Here is a 17,433-nt window from a genome sequence, read left to right as displayed (position 1 = left end):
GTTGGTCTCCTGGGGTTTGTAATATCTTCTGTTAGAGATGCCCCCTAACCTCAGAGTATCATTATTTCTGAACTACAAAAGGAATCTGTGCACTGCAAGATGCTGTGATTTACTTACCAGTGCATGAGTTCAGAAGATGATTTAATTTCTCAGCTAAAGATCTGTTCTCATCACACATTATTGTGCTGTAGGTGTCAGTGGAAAGAAATTTCTATGGAAATTGTCTGGGTACTTCAAGAGTGAGACAGAATTTTATTCTTTCAAATAGATAATTTCTCACAACCAGCCCATTTAGACACACTCAGTACATGCCAGCACATCACATTATACCCCAAAATAACAGTGCCATGAACTTAAAAATTAATAAATCTACTATAAATTAGTGAGCCAAGTTACAGAAAGGATTGAGCAGGAAGAAAACTGATAACCAAACCAGTGTTTGAATACATTTCTAGTAGAAGCCAACCATACGAAATTGACCTGGGAACAGTGCACATAGCTTCTCTTTTTTTTTCACCCCCTTCTCTACTCTACACAAAGACCTGCTTTAGGAGCTTATGATTTTCTAAATCACTTGCATGGCTTATTTTTGGATCTAATCTTGTGAGGGACTTCATGTCAGGCAGGACAGCAGTAGCCTGACAGGTTTTTCCACCCAAGAGCAGACAGTTTTGGGTGGAACATGTGTAACAACCACAGGGCATCCAGAAAAGTCTTTCTTTAGCAAAGAATATTTTTGATGTCCATAAAGTTCTGATGGCCCTCAGCTTCTGTAGATGCTGATATTCTCAAGAATGCAAATCTTTGAAGCTCAAGGGAAGGCACCCTTTGGAGTTTGGTTTTATAGCTGAACAGGTATCTGCTGTAAACTGAAATCTCAGGGCTTATTTGCAGCAACACTAATATGAGTGGACTTCTTAATTGTGAAAGTGAGGTGAAAAAAACAATCTTTGCTATAACTGGAGATTTCTGCAGAATTCTCCTCCCGTGCAAAGCTCTAAGAATTTTGCTTTCAAACTTTTAAAAATACCTTGAAATCATTATGACTTTCACAGAAAACTATGACATTTCCTAGACTGTCTTTTTCTACAGGACTGCATGAGGCAGGACTGGGGACAGCGATAAAATCCAGAAATTTTCTCCGCAAAACTGGAAATACCAGCAGATCTCAACAGAGAAAATTAGAATACTTATTGCTGCTCTGCCTCTCCTACTTTGTGTCAGTCTTAAGTGATAGAGTTAGTTTAAAAAATCAGTCACTGCAATCCATCTCAGTAAAAATGTCATCTGAGGATCAGGTATGCTTAGTCTATGAATGAGAGGGAGGGAAAAAAAGTCTAGTGGTTATTCTGGAACATATTTAAGGATTTCTTCCATGTCTTTTCACTGTGATGGAAGACAAATTATATTTTAAAGCCCTGAATGCTGTGTTTTAAGGGTGCCCCTTCAAGTTACGGTCACTGAGAACATTGTTTAAAATCTTAATTCATATTTTATTGCTAATTATGTACCAAATCTGTAAAGCTGTCTACTCTACAATGCACAGTTTTGCTGTACACAGCTGTTAGAAATAGACATTTTTCAATCAAAATCAGAGACAATATCCAAACTGTAAAATGTAACCAGACACTCTTACTGTCTCTAAACAGTGTAATAAATAGATATAAATAAATATTGCAGAGCAATAGTATAAAGCTTGCACCAACAGAGGTATATTATTTATCTGTGGCCAATAGCAAAAACTTGCTTTTACCTTTAGAAAGGATATTTCAGATTTCTTGCAATACAGAAGAAAAAAAAAAAAAAAAACCCAAAACCAAAAACAAACCAACCATGAAGATAACTCAAAAATTATTGTGACAGGATCCAGTGTGTCTGTTACTTTACCAGTACTCACCAAGAGGTTTTTCAGTTTAAAGCTTTTTTAACAGGAATGCTTCTATCTTTGGCTGTAACACAGGCAGATGCTGCAAATTAGCACCGTTCAAAAAATAATGAGAACATCAAATCTTCTCAGAGCATGAGGTAAAATGATATTCAAAAAACAGTCTTTTCAGTTTCCCCTTGTTTTTTTCCAGTTTGAAAATCTAGTGCATCACACATACAAGTTGGGAACATTACCAAACTTAAATTGCAGATCATCTCAGATTTAAGAAGTTACTTAATTTAGGAGAATTTCTGCATTCTTTTTTGCCAATATCTACAAATGCATTTACAAAAAAGATAGGAGATGGTCCCTTTAAACAAAAAAATATGCATATATTCTCAAGCAGCAAGAGAAATTTAAATACATTCACAATATTTTCTATCAAATGTTGATATTAAAAACTCAACATTTTTTGCAGTCCTTTTAAGGGATGATTGTCAGGGAGGTGTTTAACTGCTGTACCATTTATCACACCCAACAATACAATTTGTGATGTATTTTATGAAGAAATTGTAAAGTATGCCCCAGTAAAGTCTGCCCTATTGTCCAGTTGAGTCTGAATTACTATTTTTAAATTATCTGTTATCTTAAAGACCTTAATCCTTATTATACAGAAACTTTTTTGTGCATGTAACAGCTGTAAGGATAGTCACCCCTTTGATAACCCCTTACCATTTTACAAAATGCAGAGATTTAATATTGCTTTAACTTCTTGTTCAAAAATACACAGTGCAATAAAACTTAAAAATACCTGAAAAATTAATTTCTGACATTGCATTTACAGTAGTTTTAGTAAGTGCTTATATGTAGTTATTAGTCAAACGACTCTTCCTCCACCAGAAATAAAGACTAGCCCTATTTTTATGAGATGCTTGTTTTCTGACTTTTCTATAGTTGACCGTGCCTTGGCTGTGCCAAAATATTAACAAAGCCACACAGAGATTCAGACAAACAGATGGAAAGTAAGGCTGTCTCAGAAATACTAAATGATGTCATCATGTTCCTCAGAAACTCTACTCTCAGCATTAAAATAAAATTCCAAGAGAATAATGGAGCTCTGATTTCCCTTTCACAGACCCTGGTGCCTGTCAGACAGGCACATTCAGTCCAAATCTCTATCCCAGTGATCCTTTGAGCTGACAGTGAAATGCCTGTCTCTGGTACAAGCAAAAGACCTGCTTTGAAGCTTTTGATAACAAAATGATGTGCTTCCCAAATAAGTTGATTTTCAATTTGAATTCCTTCATTTTCCAGAAGAGTGTATCTCCGTGATAGGGAATACTGCTGAAAGGATGTTTATTTGCAAGTGGCTGTTTAAATCCTGCTTAGCTGATAACCTGTAGATAATATAAGGCTTTCGAAGTGCTGGTCTTCTGCTCTTTCTTTCACTCTCTGCTCTTCTAAGGCACATACGAGTCTGTCCCTTTCTTCAACCACTTTCATCATCTCGGCAAAAATTTCATCCTCCTCATTCAGATCCATCTCATCTTTAAGGCTGTCTAAAAGGTCACAAAAAACAGCTTAAGAACCAGATCACTGTTTGCATTTTAACTGTTAGTGCACAGCTTGAATTAACATTATAATCAATGACAAATGTAGTCAATAGCAGTTAGTACTGTTAAAGTTACAGTTCAGGGAAATTTTCTCCTAGATTTGGGCCGTTTGAAGTTGACCATTAGGGTTCCTAGGGTCTACAGTGCCCTTGTACAAAATTTAGACTGGAAGTGATAGGAAAAGCACTACTTAATTATAGAAGCAATTAAGCTGTAGTTTAAATTTAGCTTATAAGGTAAAAATCCCAACCTGGAATGTAGTACCTGTAAGAAAATGGAAAGCATTTTTCAGAAAATGTACTGAAAACTGCCGTCACTTGCAATCCACATGCCTAGAACACAACAGGATATTTTGGGGTACTCAGTGCTATGGAACCACTCTTCTCCCTGCATTGCTCCTCCCCATGCTCCTTTTCAAATCCCAAATGAAAAGACAAGCCCAAGCTGCAATCCCAAGTACCTCAAAGCAGTTCCAAAATACTGTGGCAACCAGCAATGCTGCATAAGAGCAGACAACCTCTTCTGCTTAGGTGACTGAAGAAGTTACTTTCCATTGCTGTCCATCATCAGCTGGACATTGCTGCCTGGAGAGCCAATTAGTGTAATTACACCTGCAGTGCTTCCAATCCAGTTCAGTGTAGAACTGGGCAGGTTGGTTCAGCTGTCTTCACCAGGAGTCAGTTGAGAAGATCTCACATTTTGCTGGCTGAGCTGTGCTCAGAGCACAGGAGCCTCAGCCACCCTGGTTCTTTTTGGAGCAAACAGGGTTGGCACAGTCTGTCCCTGTAGGCCGGGGCACACTGTCCCCTTTGACTTACCATCAATGGCCATTTTCTCTCTCAGCTTTTGTTCCAGCCTGCTTTGGTGATCCTCCAATTCTAGCTCTTGGGCTCTGGGTGCAGCAAAAAGTATATTAAAGAAGCAGCTTTTTCCAATGAAGACATATATGTTAACATTATTTCAATTACAAGATTCTGTGTTTTGTTTATCCAGTATTTTCTCCTCATGGGCTGCCAAAGCTGAAAGGTTTGCCTGTGCTAACATCTCCAGAGCAGCTCCAGGAGTACCACTGCCACCTTTTACATTATGTATGGGGTTAAACTCCCCCATACACAGCAATGCTTAAGGCTTTGAACCATCTGTGCTTTGCTGGTGGCACCCACATTATAATTCTGCATAGGGCTGAACCCACACATGAGCAGGTCCTGGGGCAAAGGAATTAACACATGAACACATCCAGACAACAACATTTTGTGTCCTGCAGTGCTAAAAGCAGCCCACTGCTGCCTTTTAAACTCACAGACAGTGTGAGAAGAAAGCATTGCTACCACAGCCCCCAACAACAAGGAGAGGGGCAAGAGAGGTTTGGTCCCGGCAGCACCAGCACAGCTGGGGAGAAACTGAGGTGCAGCTGGAGCCCAGGGCTGGGCTGAGTGCTATGGAAATGATAAATGGCAATGGGCAGCCTGCACAGGTGGGAAACCAGGGGTGAGTGAGGATTGCTGTCACCTTCCCACATTGCCCACGAGTAGAGGAGAAAATAGCTGAGAGTCACCTCTGCCTGTCTCGAGTGTGTTTGCAGGGAGGCAAGGAAAGGCAGCTACAGCAAACATTGCTTCCATCAGCCACAACAGTGGCATCTGAGGTGGGTTTTATTTGCTTCTTGTGTTGGTGTATCTACTTGTTTCATGGCTGTAGTGAATTTCTAGGTCTTTTTTTCCTATGTCCAATAAAAACAGATGAATTTGTCAGACTGCTTTTCTTCCCAAGACAAGGTGTTCATTAGACCCACATTATGTGAAGGCAGAGCATCTCTATGCCACATTGGTTCAGAGTATAATACAGAATTGAAATGTTTGAACCACTGCAAGAGGGAAGGATGAGGAAGCCTCAGCTGCAAATCTATGTTCAAAACAGGCTGTAGCTACTCTGGATTTTATTCCTCAGCTGTCTCAAACACAGCACACAGGAAGGTATTCAGGTGTATTGTGAGTACATTTTTTCCCTCTCCCCTCCCCATCTTTAATACTTAGGCTTGTTCTTACTTACATAATCAGGAGCTCAGACTCATAACGCATTAATTTATTCTTCTCCACGACCAGCTCAAACCATTCATGTAGCATCTGATTTTCATCCTTTGTGCCCGAATCTGTGTGAAATAGGAGACTTCAGTGTGTTTCACCAGCTTTCTTCCAATGCTTTTGCCAACTAAGTTCTCCTTCAGTAGTCCTCCTGTGTAAGCCTACATGACTCCAAATGGAGATGGTTTTGCTGTATGCAAAACTGTACTTACCCCAGGAATGACTGAGTACAACAGGTATGACATTTTTATCTATTTTTGGTTGACAGTTGTGGCTTATTGCAGCTGGATTTTAAAACACTTTTGTCCTAAAGTTTTTTCCTTTCAAACAATCACATCAACTTTATTAGGCACCATTTCTGTCTCCTAGCTCTGCCTTTGATAAGATAGTGTATTTGTTGAAATTGGGCATCAGAGCTGAACTGTGTCTAAGTGGATATTCCATTAACACCATCAGCCTTCAGGATGCACACACTGGCAAGTAGCAACTTAATCAGATACACCACCAAATCCTCTGCAAATTTCCCTTGTCAATTGGCCTCTAAATCTGCATCTGCTTTGAATGACAAATCTATGATAACTGGGTGGTTTTATAACATTTTGGGCCAGGGCATCGCTGATAGACAGCCTTTCTCCCAAAGAGCTCACAGCTTGACTCTGTCTTGCTGAAGAAAAGGGTGGATCTCTTTCATCGGGTAAGGACCTTTACTCTCCTAAAATACCATCTGCACAAAACTCTTTGGCAATGAAGAACCCCTGGGTGTTTTCAAATGGCAAGTCAAAGCACATATGTATTTCTTTTCTTTGCTGTCCTTTTTAACATGCTCATGACTTCACATTTTCCATTCATTTTTTCATGAAACAAAGCCACTCCACCTCCCTTCGATGCAGAATTACAGCAACACTGATGGCACTGCCAACACACCTCCCACATCTGTTCTGCCCGTTCCTGCCTGCTGCCACAAAATGGTGATCACTTGTAGGAGGCAAATATCTTACACTGCTCCAGGCTGAGGCTACAATCCAAGCGACACATTGCCACCTTCAGAAGCATAAAGCCAACAGCCAGCCTGTGCTCCTGCCCCAGCCCATGGTATTTGTACTCCCCACCACACATGGAAGCAGAGATAGCCAGATTAAGGGTGAAAGAACAGGAGTACTGCCAGCAGGCAGGGGAACAAGCTCTCTCCTCCTCAGTCCTTACATCACAATGCTAGATAACCAAGAGTAAAATCCCCACAAACCAGCCTCGCTGTTTTCTGTGGATGGAAGCTTATACGATTTCTTCTACTTTAAGAGGAACTGCACCTCTATTTTATATGACTGAGAGCACTGAAACTTAACCCAAAAGGTCTCCGGTTGAAGCTCCAGAGACACCAATTACAAGAGTATCATTAAACTAGATTACCAAGGGGAGAGACAGCCAGAGTCCTGGGCAGTTCAGCGGTGTTCCTGGTGCCTTTCTGTTGTCATTTTGCAATGTGCTTCAACAAGTTACCCTCTTGTCTCTACAGCTTCAGCTGCCCCTCACTCAGAGCCAGGGTTTGGACTCCACGCAAAAGCAGCAGTTTAAAGCCCACCTCCTTGGGGCAGCAACAATATCACCCGATGAAGCCCTTTAGCCAAGGGGAACTGCTGGGTGTGTGGGATCACCAGCTCCTTTGCATTCCTTCACCAGACACCATCATGCCAGGGAACCCAGGTCACCTCCTGCCAGCATCAGAGGAGTTACCTCGGCCCCCACACCAAGGACAGGCGTCACGCTGGCACGGGTGCAGGTCTACAGTTGTCATCAGGACTTGACCCCAGCTGGAAATTACCATGGAACAGGAGGATAAACAGTGGGAGAAGGCAGAGCAATCTCTCTTCAATTGCTGCCTGATTCCATTAAAACTTGGCAGTAATGGATGTGTTCCCGTGGGATCTTCCAGATCAGCAAGCGTCAAAAAGCGTCTTCCCAGAGTGACTGCAGGAGCACTCCTTGCTGGAACATGCCAGTTTCTCACCGATCCAATTCAGGGATGCAGCATTAGTATTCAGAGCCTTAGGTCTTTGAACACCACCATAAGAAATGGTGGCATCATCAAGATCTGATATATTTTACTGTCAGTAAAAACACTGCAATTGCTGTTATGCATAAGTGCAGCACAGACGCGAAAGGTTACTGTTCGGTTTTCCTTGTTTAGGCAAAAATATTCCTTCTTTTAACCTTTCCCCTTTACAGTTTAAAAACTCTGTATCTCTAATAAAAGACTGTGTATTGTAAGTTGATTGAGGTAAGCAAAGATAATGCACTTTGCAAAAAAAAAAATTAATTTTCATAAAATCCACAAAAAGATGAAACAAAACTAGCCGTTGTTTTGCCTCCTCCTCCTCCATCCCACAGAATGCCCCCTAAGTGTTCCCAGTGGCATTTTTTTCCCTGAGCTTTTCAAATGTTTGTTAATAGCAATGTTAATATTTAAGTCTGATGGAGTGCTTGATGCCTTCCAAGGACAGAACAAACCAAAGAAGCATTTTGGATGATGCATTTCGACAGATCTTTTTTATAGGTTAGAGGGAAAACAGTTTGTGAGTTTGTTTTGTGAGCCATGTTAGCTTTTCCCTACAGTATTGCTAAAGCAAACCTTTCTCCTGGTTTACCCAAGTCTCCTCTAACTGAGATCCATTTGAAAGTCAGACATTCTTCTTCTAATTAGATCATAGGTATTTCTATTTTCATCACTTCTGAGGGAATTGTATAGGCTGTGGAGGAGTATTTACTGAACACTCTTCTGAAAAGCTGAACCTTCTCTTCTCCAGATTGATGCTTCACTGTCCCTTCTTACAGTCATCACACAGTAAAGGGATCCTGGCCAGTTTGCACCTTTTTAGGTACAGGTAAACCTCATATTCCTTATTTCTACAGACTTGCAACTGATTTCTTTTGACTCTGTTGAAAATTCTGAGACACCTCAGATATGTTTTTTGTGAAATCAAAAACTAGCTACAACACGTGCAGATATTTATTCACCTTCCAAAGCATGGAGACATTTCCTAACATTCTCTCAACGTAGGTTTTCTTCTTTACCATCATTGTTCATGACTTGTTTAGTCAACTGGGCCCTTATGCTAATTTCAGTGGAAAACGTGTTTTGAGATTTTTATTTCTGTATTTTCTTGTAGGCAGAAGCTCTCCGTAAGCCTTCACAAATGTCAGTGGAAAACAAAGCAACAGTACATCAGTGATTTATTATTTGGTATTTTGAAGCAGAATAAAGGAAATAACAAGCATGAAAAATTATTCATAGGACTGATATTATTTCTTCTCATTTTTTGGGGGTGTTTTTTTGGAGGTTTGTGGGTTTTTTTTTCCTAATGCATGAATTATTGTCACTACAATTACAAGATCATCAGAACCTCATTTTGCTCATCAGTCTTCATGGCAGTTGTTTCGCACCCACGCATGTTCTCTTGTAATTCAGTTGAGGAGCTAATGAATAACTCCCCCTAACAAAGAGGCCATTCATCCCAGGCTTGCAGAATTATTAGAGGAGAGTTGCGTAAATGTCACTGAAAACTGGTGTTTGCAGGCCTGCCTCTAAATTTGGTTATTCACAACCTTTGCAGCTCAATATTATTGCTGAACTGTGATCGTTTTCTAATTACCTTAATAATACCTATTAAATCACTTGAATTGCATAAGCGCAGACCTGCTTAAATACAACTTAACCTAATAAACACTGGTCATTCATTAAAAAATAATGCTCATTATTTTTAGGAAGCTTGAACAGAATATTAAACTCACCAATTCCTGCATCATTACACATATGTTATTATGAGCAACAAAGCACTCACATTTTGTCTGGGAGGCTCATGGCTTTGTGCTTTTGTACCAGAAGAGTTATTGAGAGACAGCAACATCCTACGTTTCAGTATCTGCCCTATTTGTAACTGGCCACCTACACACAAACAATCAACAGGGAGAAAAAAACCAGTACTTTCACCTTAATGAGGGCAATCCAATTACCAGGGATGGTAAGAGAATGAGAAGCATCGATCTCTTGGCAGGCAGCCTTCCTTAGGAAATGCGATTGTCAAAACAGCAACAACAAGAAGTGGCTTTAGGCCATTTATCCTGGTATTCAGTGTCTATCCCAAGAGCTAGAAGCTTCTCGTCCCTCTATATTTTTGAGGTTTACAAAAAATAACCACCTTTATACAAATCAGAAGAAAAAAGCTAACTCTCTAAATTCTCACAGCCTTTTTAGCAGACTTTCTCATGTGCAGAAAGGGGTAAGTAAAAACCCCTATTTGATAAAGGGTTATGATTTCATTTAAGAAAAATAATGATAAATTTTTAAATAAAATTTGGAATAGACTAACACGATAAATTCTTGGAAATTAGTTAATAAGTATAAAAGGTTGGGTGAATGCTCTCTTGGTGAACTGATTAGTGCAGTGTCAGAATAGGGGTGAGAGCTGCTATGAAATACAGCATTAAAAAGGCCAGCATGGAGGGGTTGGACTGGATTGCCTGGTTAAGGCAACAACAAGATCAGGTGCCAAAACATATCTGGGTTTTCCACGTAGTGCAACAGCCTATCAGGAAAACACGAGGCTCAGTTTTCTAAAGTGGAGGTAAATAAATACACATTTGCATTCAGTCTGTCAGTCCCTTCAGCACAGACCCACAGCCCCCTCTGAAGTCCCTTATGGGCATGGTTCACACTCCCAGCCCCATTCTGAGCCTGGCAGGAGCTCCTGGGTGTCCTGTCCCTCTGCTTCACCCCAGTGTGTGCTGGGGAGCAGTGCCAAGGCTGGGCCAGGGGCAGGATCCCACAACCCTGGGTGCTTGGGAGTGTTGGCTCAGGTGAGGGGAAACCTTGCCTCTAGCTGGGTCCAGAGGGACACCCCTGTCACTGTCTGCCCACTGGGGGAAAAGCTGTGCTGTTGGGGACTGTGTGTGTGCCTGCAGGCTGCTGTTGCTATAGCATGGCCACTGGCTCTAATCATATTAATGGCATTTCACACTCCAAGAAAGTCATTAAAGACTCTGTTACTAGGCATGGGCTGCTGCTGGCTTGGTAACTGAGATACAGCTCCTGGAAACCTCACTGGTTCCCTCCACAAGATGAAATTAAGCTCAGGATGGGACTTAAATAAAAAAAAAAAAAGGGGAGTGGGGCAGTGTAGGGGGAAATGTAAATTCACGTTCAATAGCATTGTCAATAATTCCAAATCTGTGATAACCAACAGAAAATTTAAAGCGTTCGATGTAAAGGTGCTTGAGCTGACAGAGAGTTTGAGAAAAAGGTTTATCAATCATTTTTGTCCTGCCAGTTATTGTTCCTTTTCAGATTTTGCACCAAACTATTTCCATGACAACCATTAAAACCCTCTGCTTTGGAACAGGTTAAAAATCCCATCACTAAACGAGCAAACTGCTTTGTGTACCTGCTTCTCCTCTTAGCTCTCTCTCCAGTTCAACACCAAAAATCTCCAAAGTTCGTTGTTTTTCCTCCAGTTCTTCTAGCTGGCGCTGGATTGCCTGCAAAAATGTAATGATAGAAAAGCTACAGACAAAAAATTCAGAGACAAAAGATGGTCTCAGTGCTTAGAAAAACAGCTTGGAAAGGTCTCAGAGGAGTCGTGGCTCTTGCCAACTCATTGAGTGTACCAGGCACCTAAGCAATTTAAATGTGCCACTAGGTGTCTATCACAATTTTGTGTAAGCATCACAGGCACCAAAAGAACCTCAGTTTTTTTTCTGAGTTTTAGCTCTCCCATTGTAAAAAAGAGATCATAACATCTCTGTGTCTCACAAGGTGTAAAAAGTCAATACTTTCATATTCGGAGACATATATTCTGAGATACTACATTAGTAAAGCTCATATAAATAGGGAAGGTTTACAGCTTGAAAGCTCTGGTAGCTATTTTATTGTCCATGGGATTTTGTTTGGTTTGCTTTCATATTTCACCCAGAAAGAAAAGAGTCTAATAGCTGTGACAATTCAGTGGCACTTCAGGAAGGATTTCTACATCCATTGTCCATTGCCTTTGAAATAAGACTTTTAGAGGTGTGGTAGGGATAAAAAGCATGAAACACCTTAAAAGGTTGAAATGTCAAAGACAGATGCTCAGCAGTTCACATTTCAGGCTGTGTTAGGGCATTCCAAGCCAAGCCCTCAATAACAGCCTAACAAGTATGAAAGATGATTCAAAAAGTTTGGACTTCATGGTCTCCACAAAGCATTAAAACAAGAGCAGTCATGTATGTATCTAATGTTACCTGGAGATAATTTACAATTCTCAGATAAAAAAACTAAAACATAGCTTCTCTTCCCATGTATTAAATATGATACATCTGAGATCAAATTGTGCAGAAGTGCATTTACAAATCTTAAACTGTAATTGGAAATAATAACACATCAGTAGAGTCCAGAGCTTTCCTAGCATTTTCTGAATATCAGGGCCTGTATAAAATGAAGTGACTTTCCGTCATTAAGGGAAAAAAATGATTCACTTTTGTTGTTGTAGCAAGGAGAGAACAAAAGCCATCACTGTGTTTTTGTATTCTCCTGTAATGCACAGAGGTAATGGCTGAGTTTCTTACATTCTACGGGCTTGATGTTATTTCCCCTTTCTATGTCTTTCCCTCTTCAGTTCCCTTCTCTTATTGCCAGTCACTATTCCCTCTTGTTCTTCATGCACATTTACAAAATTATGATGGTAATTCTGATGATCTCCAGGGACTGACGTGGGTTTGTCCCCCAGAGAGATGCAGGGCCCTGCCACACACACCTTCCTGCTGCTGGTGGCTGGGGGGATTTCAGCACAGAGGGCAGTGAGCCATACTGAGCAGAGAGGGGAGGTGCAGAGCCCGTTTTGGGTACCCCCATCCTCACGAGTCACTCTTGGGAGACAAAGGGGACATCTGCCAGCTACATTTTCACCTGTGCTTTGTGAAGCCTCTTCAGCTCCTCTTGTTTAATCAACTGCTTTGTCTCCTTCTCCAGCTTCCTTCTCTTTCTGAGAGCCCTTTTTGCCTGTAAAAGACACAGAGGGAAAGAAAAAAGGCAATCAAACATAAGTATGCCATTGCAGCTTTCCTCAAAGCTCCCCCAGAAAAACGGAGCCTTTAAGGTTGGGACTGACCCCTGGGGACAGCCTGACCCCATCCCCTGCCCAGAGCAGGGTGAGCTCCTGCAGGCTGCTGGGGCAAAAGGGAGGCAGCCAAGAGGAACATTTACATGCATTTGCTATGCTGGCTTTAAAGCACTACAAGCTCCTAAGGCAACTCTAAGTGAGTGTCAATAAGACATTTCCCAATCACAAAGCTGACTGCATAAAACATCCCACTATACAATGGCCATACACAGGCTGGAGAAAGCAGCAGTTTAAGGAAATTCAACCCATTTCCATTGCTATAGCTATAAAGTGGTAAATTCACATCATGGGACACTACTTGAAGCCCTATGAAACTTTCCCTATTGCCATTTCTGTGCTGCATTACAGAGATTTTTGCTTTTCCCTGGGGCACTTGTTGCTGCTGCTGGGAGATGGGGACAGCACATGCTGCAGGGCTGGGCAGGGAATCACCTGCATTTCTCCATCTTCCCTTTGACCCAAGCTGTCCTGAAGTGCTTCAAGGCTGTGGCTGTCAGTTTTTGAGAAGGCAGGATACATGAGCACCATAGACCGGACAACATTAAAAAATTAACCAGCCAGGAAGTCCCTAAAATTTTTCCCACCAAGTTTTGCCAGATACACATCGTGGCACTGGCAAAATAGCAGCCAGAACTGGCATGAAAAGGGATGGTAGAAGGCAGCTGAAAGAAGCACACAGAGTGGGGAATGTGCATCAAAACTGAATCACTGCTAATGCCCATGTGCAACAGCTGATCCTTCTTCCCATTTCTGGCAGCTTTTCTGGAGCTCTGCCTTCTCTCTGCCTGGTCCCTGCCCTCCCTGTGACTGCCTGAACTGCTGGGGGTCACTTCTATCCAGTTTGCTCCCATGCCTCCCTTCTTTTCTCTATTTTACTTAAACCTTTTTTAATTCACCATAACATTATTGTCCTACAGATTTTCTTTCCTGTAACAGGAAAGATGAATGAAGAATCCTGCCATCTCAGCACATCCTGACACAGAGCCACTGGGGACAAGTGCTGCCACACATTGCTGTGCTTTGGCTCCTCTTTTTCCATTCAAAGTCCCACTTGGCTTTCATATTTTTCAGTCTTTTTCAGTACTTTGCTTTCCTTCCTCCTCCCCCCCCACCCCCAAAGGCAGCAAATCAAAAGGCCACATCATGCTATTAATTACATTTACTGATATTCTGCACAGGAGAGAGGTAAACACATTTCTGATGAGCTATTCAGACAATAAAAGCTGTGTTTCCTCACGTCAGAGCTGGGTGTGGAAGGTCCAGGGTGCTGTAGCCCCCTGGCTCCTGCTGTTGGCCCTTTTTGGGTACAGGGCCTGGGTGTGACTTTATCCTCATCAGCACAAGTGTGTGAGCCACAAACAGAGTGCTTTCCAGGCAACCTGCCTGCAGCACTTCTCAAAGGAATCTGTATTCCCCCAAAGGAAATCTGCATCTGTTTGGTTTATTTTTTTTTTCAATAGTTTGCTTGTTGGGCTACATATTAAGGCCACTTAAGAATCAGCTTCAAAGCAGTTTCAGTGAAATATTTCTGTTTGTCAGATTAAGACCTCCTCTGTCAGCACTGGTATAACCAGGGGAAATTAAAGGTCCAGAGAGGTAAAAGAAATGTTGATTTTCATCTGTCTTAATGTATTTTCTCTCCATGACATGCAACCTCCAAAGTTCCACTCCCCACCTCAAGGAATTGCTGCGTCTTTTAGATCAAAATCATACGATGCATTTTAAATACAACCCAACTAAGGAAATACCTTTCTATTTCCAATTCAAGATTACCTTGTGCGTTAATGAAGGCTTGGATTCAAATTCCTCATCAGAGGATGAAGTAGAATACTCAGTAGCTTGTTTTCTGACAGGTAGGCATTCATATCCTAAAACACAGTAACAAAATGGTCAGTGAAGCAAAAAATACTGTTCTTTAACTTAAACAGACACTTTGCACCTGCCCTGAGTTCTAATCAGCAGCACCTAGTGCAATTTGGAAATTCAGCTGACAACACTAATTAAATTTTTGATCCCTGTCAAAAGCTGTCTGGCTATATATTTTATTTTATTTTATTTTTTTCTAGGTACTACAAACAAATAAATTAATTCCTTGAGCACCCTGCATGTAGCACGCTGTTCTGAATGCACTCAACATTCATTAAAATGTATAGCTGAAGTTAGCCATATTACCCAAATGATTGTATAAGGCTCACTATACAGTGTAATTGAATGCACAAAGTCTGAGCCAGCTCTTAAACAAATTACCCTTATGTGGCTTGTAGCATCTGGCACCCATTTTTACTACATGACATCTGCTCAGTGTAAAATAGTTGGCGTCAGAATGTCTGGTCATATAAAAAAATCACAAATGTAATCAGAAGCAAATGGACTAAGAGAACAGGGCTTTATCACACAGCCTCATGCAACATAAATATTTCATTAATTATGTCTAAACAAATGTCACTTATTTTTCTGCTTTAGGAATATTATCACATCATTGGGCTGTTGATTAAAATGCCATAAGAAGTCAGGAAAATCTGTACATCACAACAATACACTCCATAAGGAAAACTCAAAGTCTGCCTTTGGAAGAAACATGCTTTCAGAATTATAAATTAAATTACGTTTAATTGCAGCAATTTTATCATGCCTGTTTTTCCAGCATCTTGTTTCAACTGGGTGTAAATATTTGAATTTCTTCTTAATTTGTCTAATGCGTAGCTTCATTCTCTTTAATTCAGAAAATAAAACCGCTTTTGGAACATCTGTGTCTATGCTTCAACCTGCTACAGGGTTAATGATTAACAGCTGGGCATCTTGGAAATGTACATTATTTAAAGCTAACAGTGTTAGTTTTTCTTTGTATCTACAAGGCAACAGTTGGCTTTCTAGGTGTATTCAGATTAAAATCTCCTCCCCTTCTCCCAGTGTAGATGTTTCTTCTTTGCCTTGCTCTGGACCCCAGGACTGAAGCAGGACTTTTGCTTCCAGCCCTAATTTAAATTCAGGATCCACGAAATGTGTTCATCCCAGACAGTAAAGCAATAAAAGCAAATCCAAGTAATTTGAGGCAGAAATTCTGATTTATTTTTTCCAGCAATCTCAGTTTTAGGAGCACCCGAGGACTTTAGAAGTCCTTGTGCTCAGTGAAGCTGCAGGCTCAGAGGGCTCAGTGGAGCAGACTTGGGTCCTGCCATCCTTTTTGGGATGCAGTTCCCTGGGCAGAAAGGTGCAGTAGCCCTCCAGGTGGGTCTCACAGGTGACTGATCCAGACCTGCCCAAGCTGCCAGTCCACACTTCCCTGCCTCGCAGTGCCTGGAGAAGGACACAGCTCCTGCTTGGGACCTGCCAGGGGCTGGTGGCTCAGAGTGCTGGGGTCACAGCACTGCCACACTGCCCGTGCTCTGCACATCCAGCACTCCACCTGTCCCCAGCAGGGACAGTCAGGCACAGCCCTTCCCAGGTGTGGGGAGCATCAGCCACTGCTTCCTTTAATGAGGAAACTCCCCCCCACCTTGCTTTTCCCTGTGCAACCAGAAGTTTTGCAGTAACTACCCTGCAGTCAGGCCACCAGAGAAATCAAATTCCACAATATGCAGAGGGCAAACCTTGCAGCCAGCAGGGCTGGAAACATGAGCAATTACACACTCCCTTTCTTCTCTCAGCTGTGCTGGGAGTAAGTGAGCGCTCCCTTGGTCCTCCCCTTTGGGTGATATCAATAATTTAGGAAGTGTTACAAGGTCTGGAGGAGAAGCAGCCTGCTCCAACACGATAAGACAAACAAACAATGGGAAACCCCAAACCGAAACCCAAAAAAACCCTCAAACCAAACAGGGTGGGATAGGCAGAACTTAGCCAACAGCTGTGAGAATTTTGACAAAACAAACATAACAATGCTCAGACTTAGGGACTTTACTGAGTCGTTAAAATCTGAAATTTAGAACTGCAATACTGAAGTTAGATTATAATAATTTGCCTCCAAATATGCCAAGCCTTAAAGCTTGACCTGCTGCAGAACTGATCTCAAAAATGTAGGTTCTTTTCCAAATACTAACTCAAGTCTTCTAGACTTGGGCTTTCACTTTCCAGGCATCTCATTCCTTCAGACTTGGAGTTATTTATGACATGTTTCTTATTTCCTGAGTAGTCTAGCATCTCCCTCATATCCAAATTAGCACATGTTATACTAGAGCTTTCCCTCCCCATGGAACAAGACCTCAGATGGAAGTGCAATGCATTTGAGAACGTCTCCCTTAACATGAACATCAAGGTACTCATTTTCCCAGGAAACCTGAGGTCCTCTGAAAAACAAGGGAGGTGTGATGTGAAGAGGCTCATAAGGCGATCCTTTGTGTTAGATGTGGGAGCACTACTGATTGTCCTGGAGATTCTTGGGAAAACCCACCACAGGTGTCAATCTGCCTGTCACAGCTCACTTCTTTTCTTTCCTGGGGTGTTTTTGTGTCATGTAGTTACTGCAGCCTAAATACACAGAATGTCTTGGAGCAGGAACTGTTTTGATAACATAATGCTGTATTAATCTGTTAGTTTCCTCCATAACTGTCCAATATTGCATAATTTGTAAAGTCATGGGATTAATCCTGACCACTTTAAGAACTTCAGTGTTTTACAAAAGAAAGAGAAAAAGTTACATATATTTCCTGGGGCACTGGTGTCCAAAATGAGATGGAAGCTGGTAGGAAATGGAAAGAATGGCCAGTAGAAATCCAGAAGAATGACCA

At 41.4% G+C, this 17,433-nt stretch overlaps 1 protein-coding gene across 1 annotated transcript in view; it reads right to left on the bottom strand.

The window, feature by feature from the left end:
- Positions 1-229: 229 nt before the first annotated feature.
- MICAL2 (microtubule associated monooxygenase, calponin and LIM domain containing 2) overlaps positions 230-17,433 on the bottom strand; it is a 95,428-nt gene continuing 78,224 nt past the window's right edge. Inside the window, exons 28-33 of the mRNA XM_053980749.1 lie at positions 14,483-14,577; positions 12,496-12,588; positions 10,997-11,090; positions 5,530-5,629; positions 4,299-4,372; positions 230-3,426 (exon numbers count right to left, since the gene is read on the bottom strand). Coding sequence (XP_053836724.1) covers positions 3,242-3,426; positions 4,299-4,372; positions 5,530-5,629; positions 10,997-11,090; positions 12,496-12,588; positions 14,483-14,577 — 641 coding nt within the window. The 3' untranslated portion in view covers positions 230-3,241. The remainder of the gene's footprint in view (positions 3,427-4,298; positions 4,373-5,529; positions 5,630-10,996; positions 11,091-12,495; positions 12,589-14,482; positions 14,578-17,433) is intronic.

This window comes from Vidua macroura, chromosome 6 (genome assembly GCF_024509145.1).
Source record: "Vidua macroura isolate BioBank_ID:100142 chromosome 6, ASM2450914v1, whole genome shotgun sequence".
In the NCBI taxonomy this organism is placed as follows: Eukaryota; Metazoa; Chordata; class Aves; order Passeriformes; family Viduidae; genus Vidua; species Vidua macroura.
This window is presented reverse-complemented; position numbering and strand designations above follow the sequence as displayed.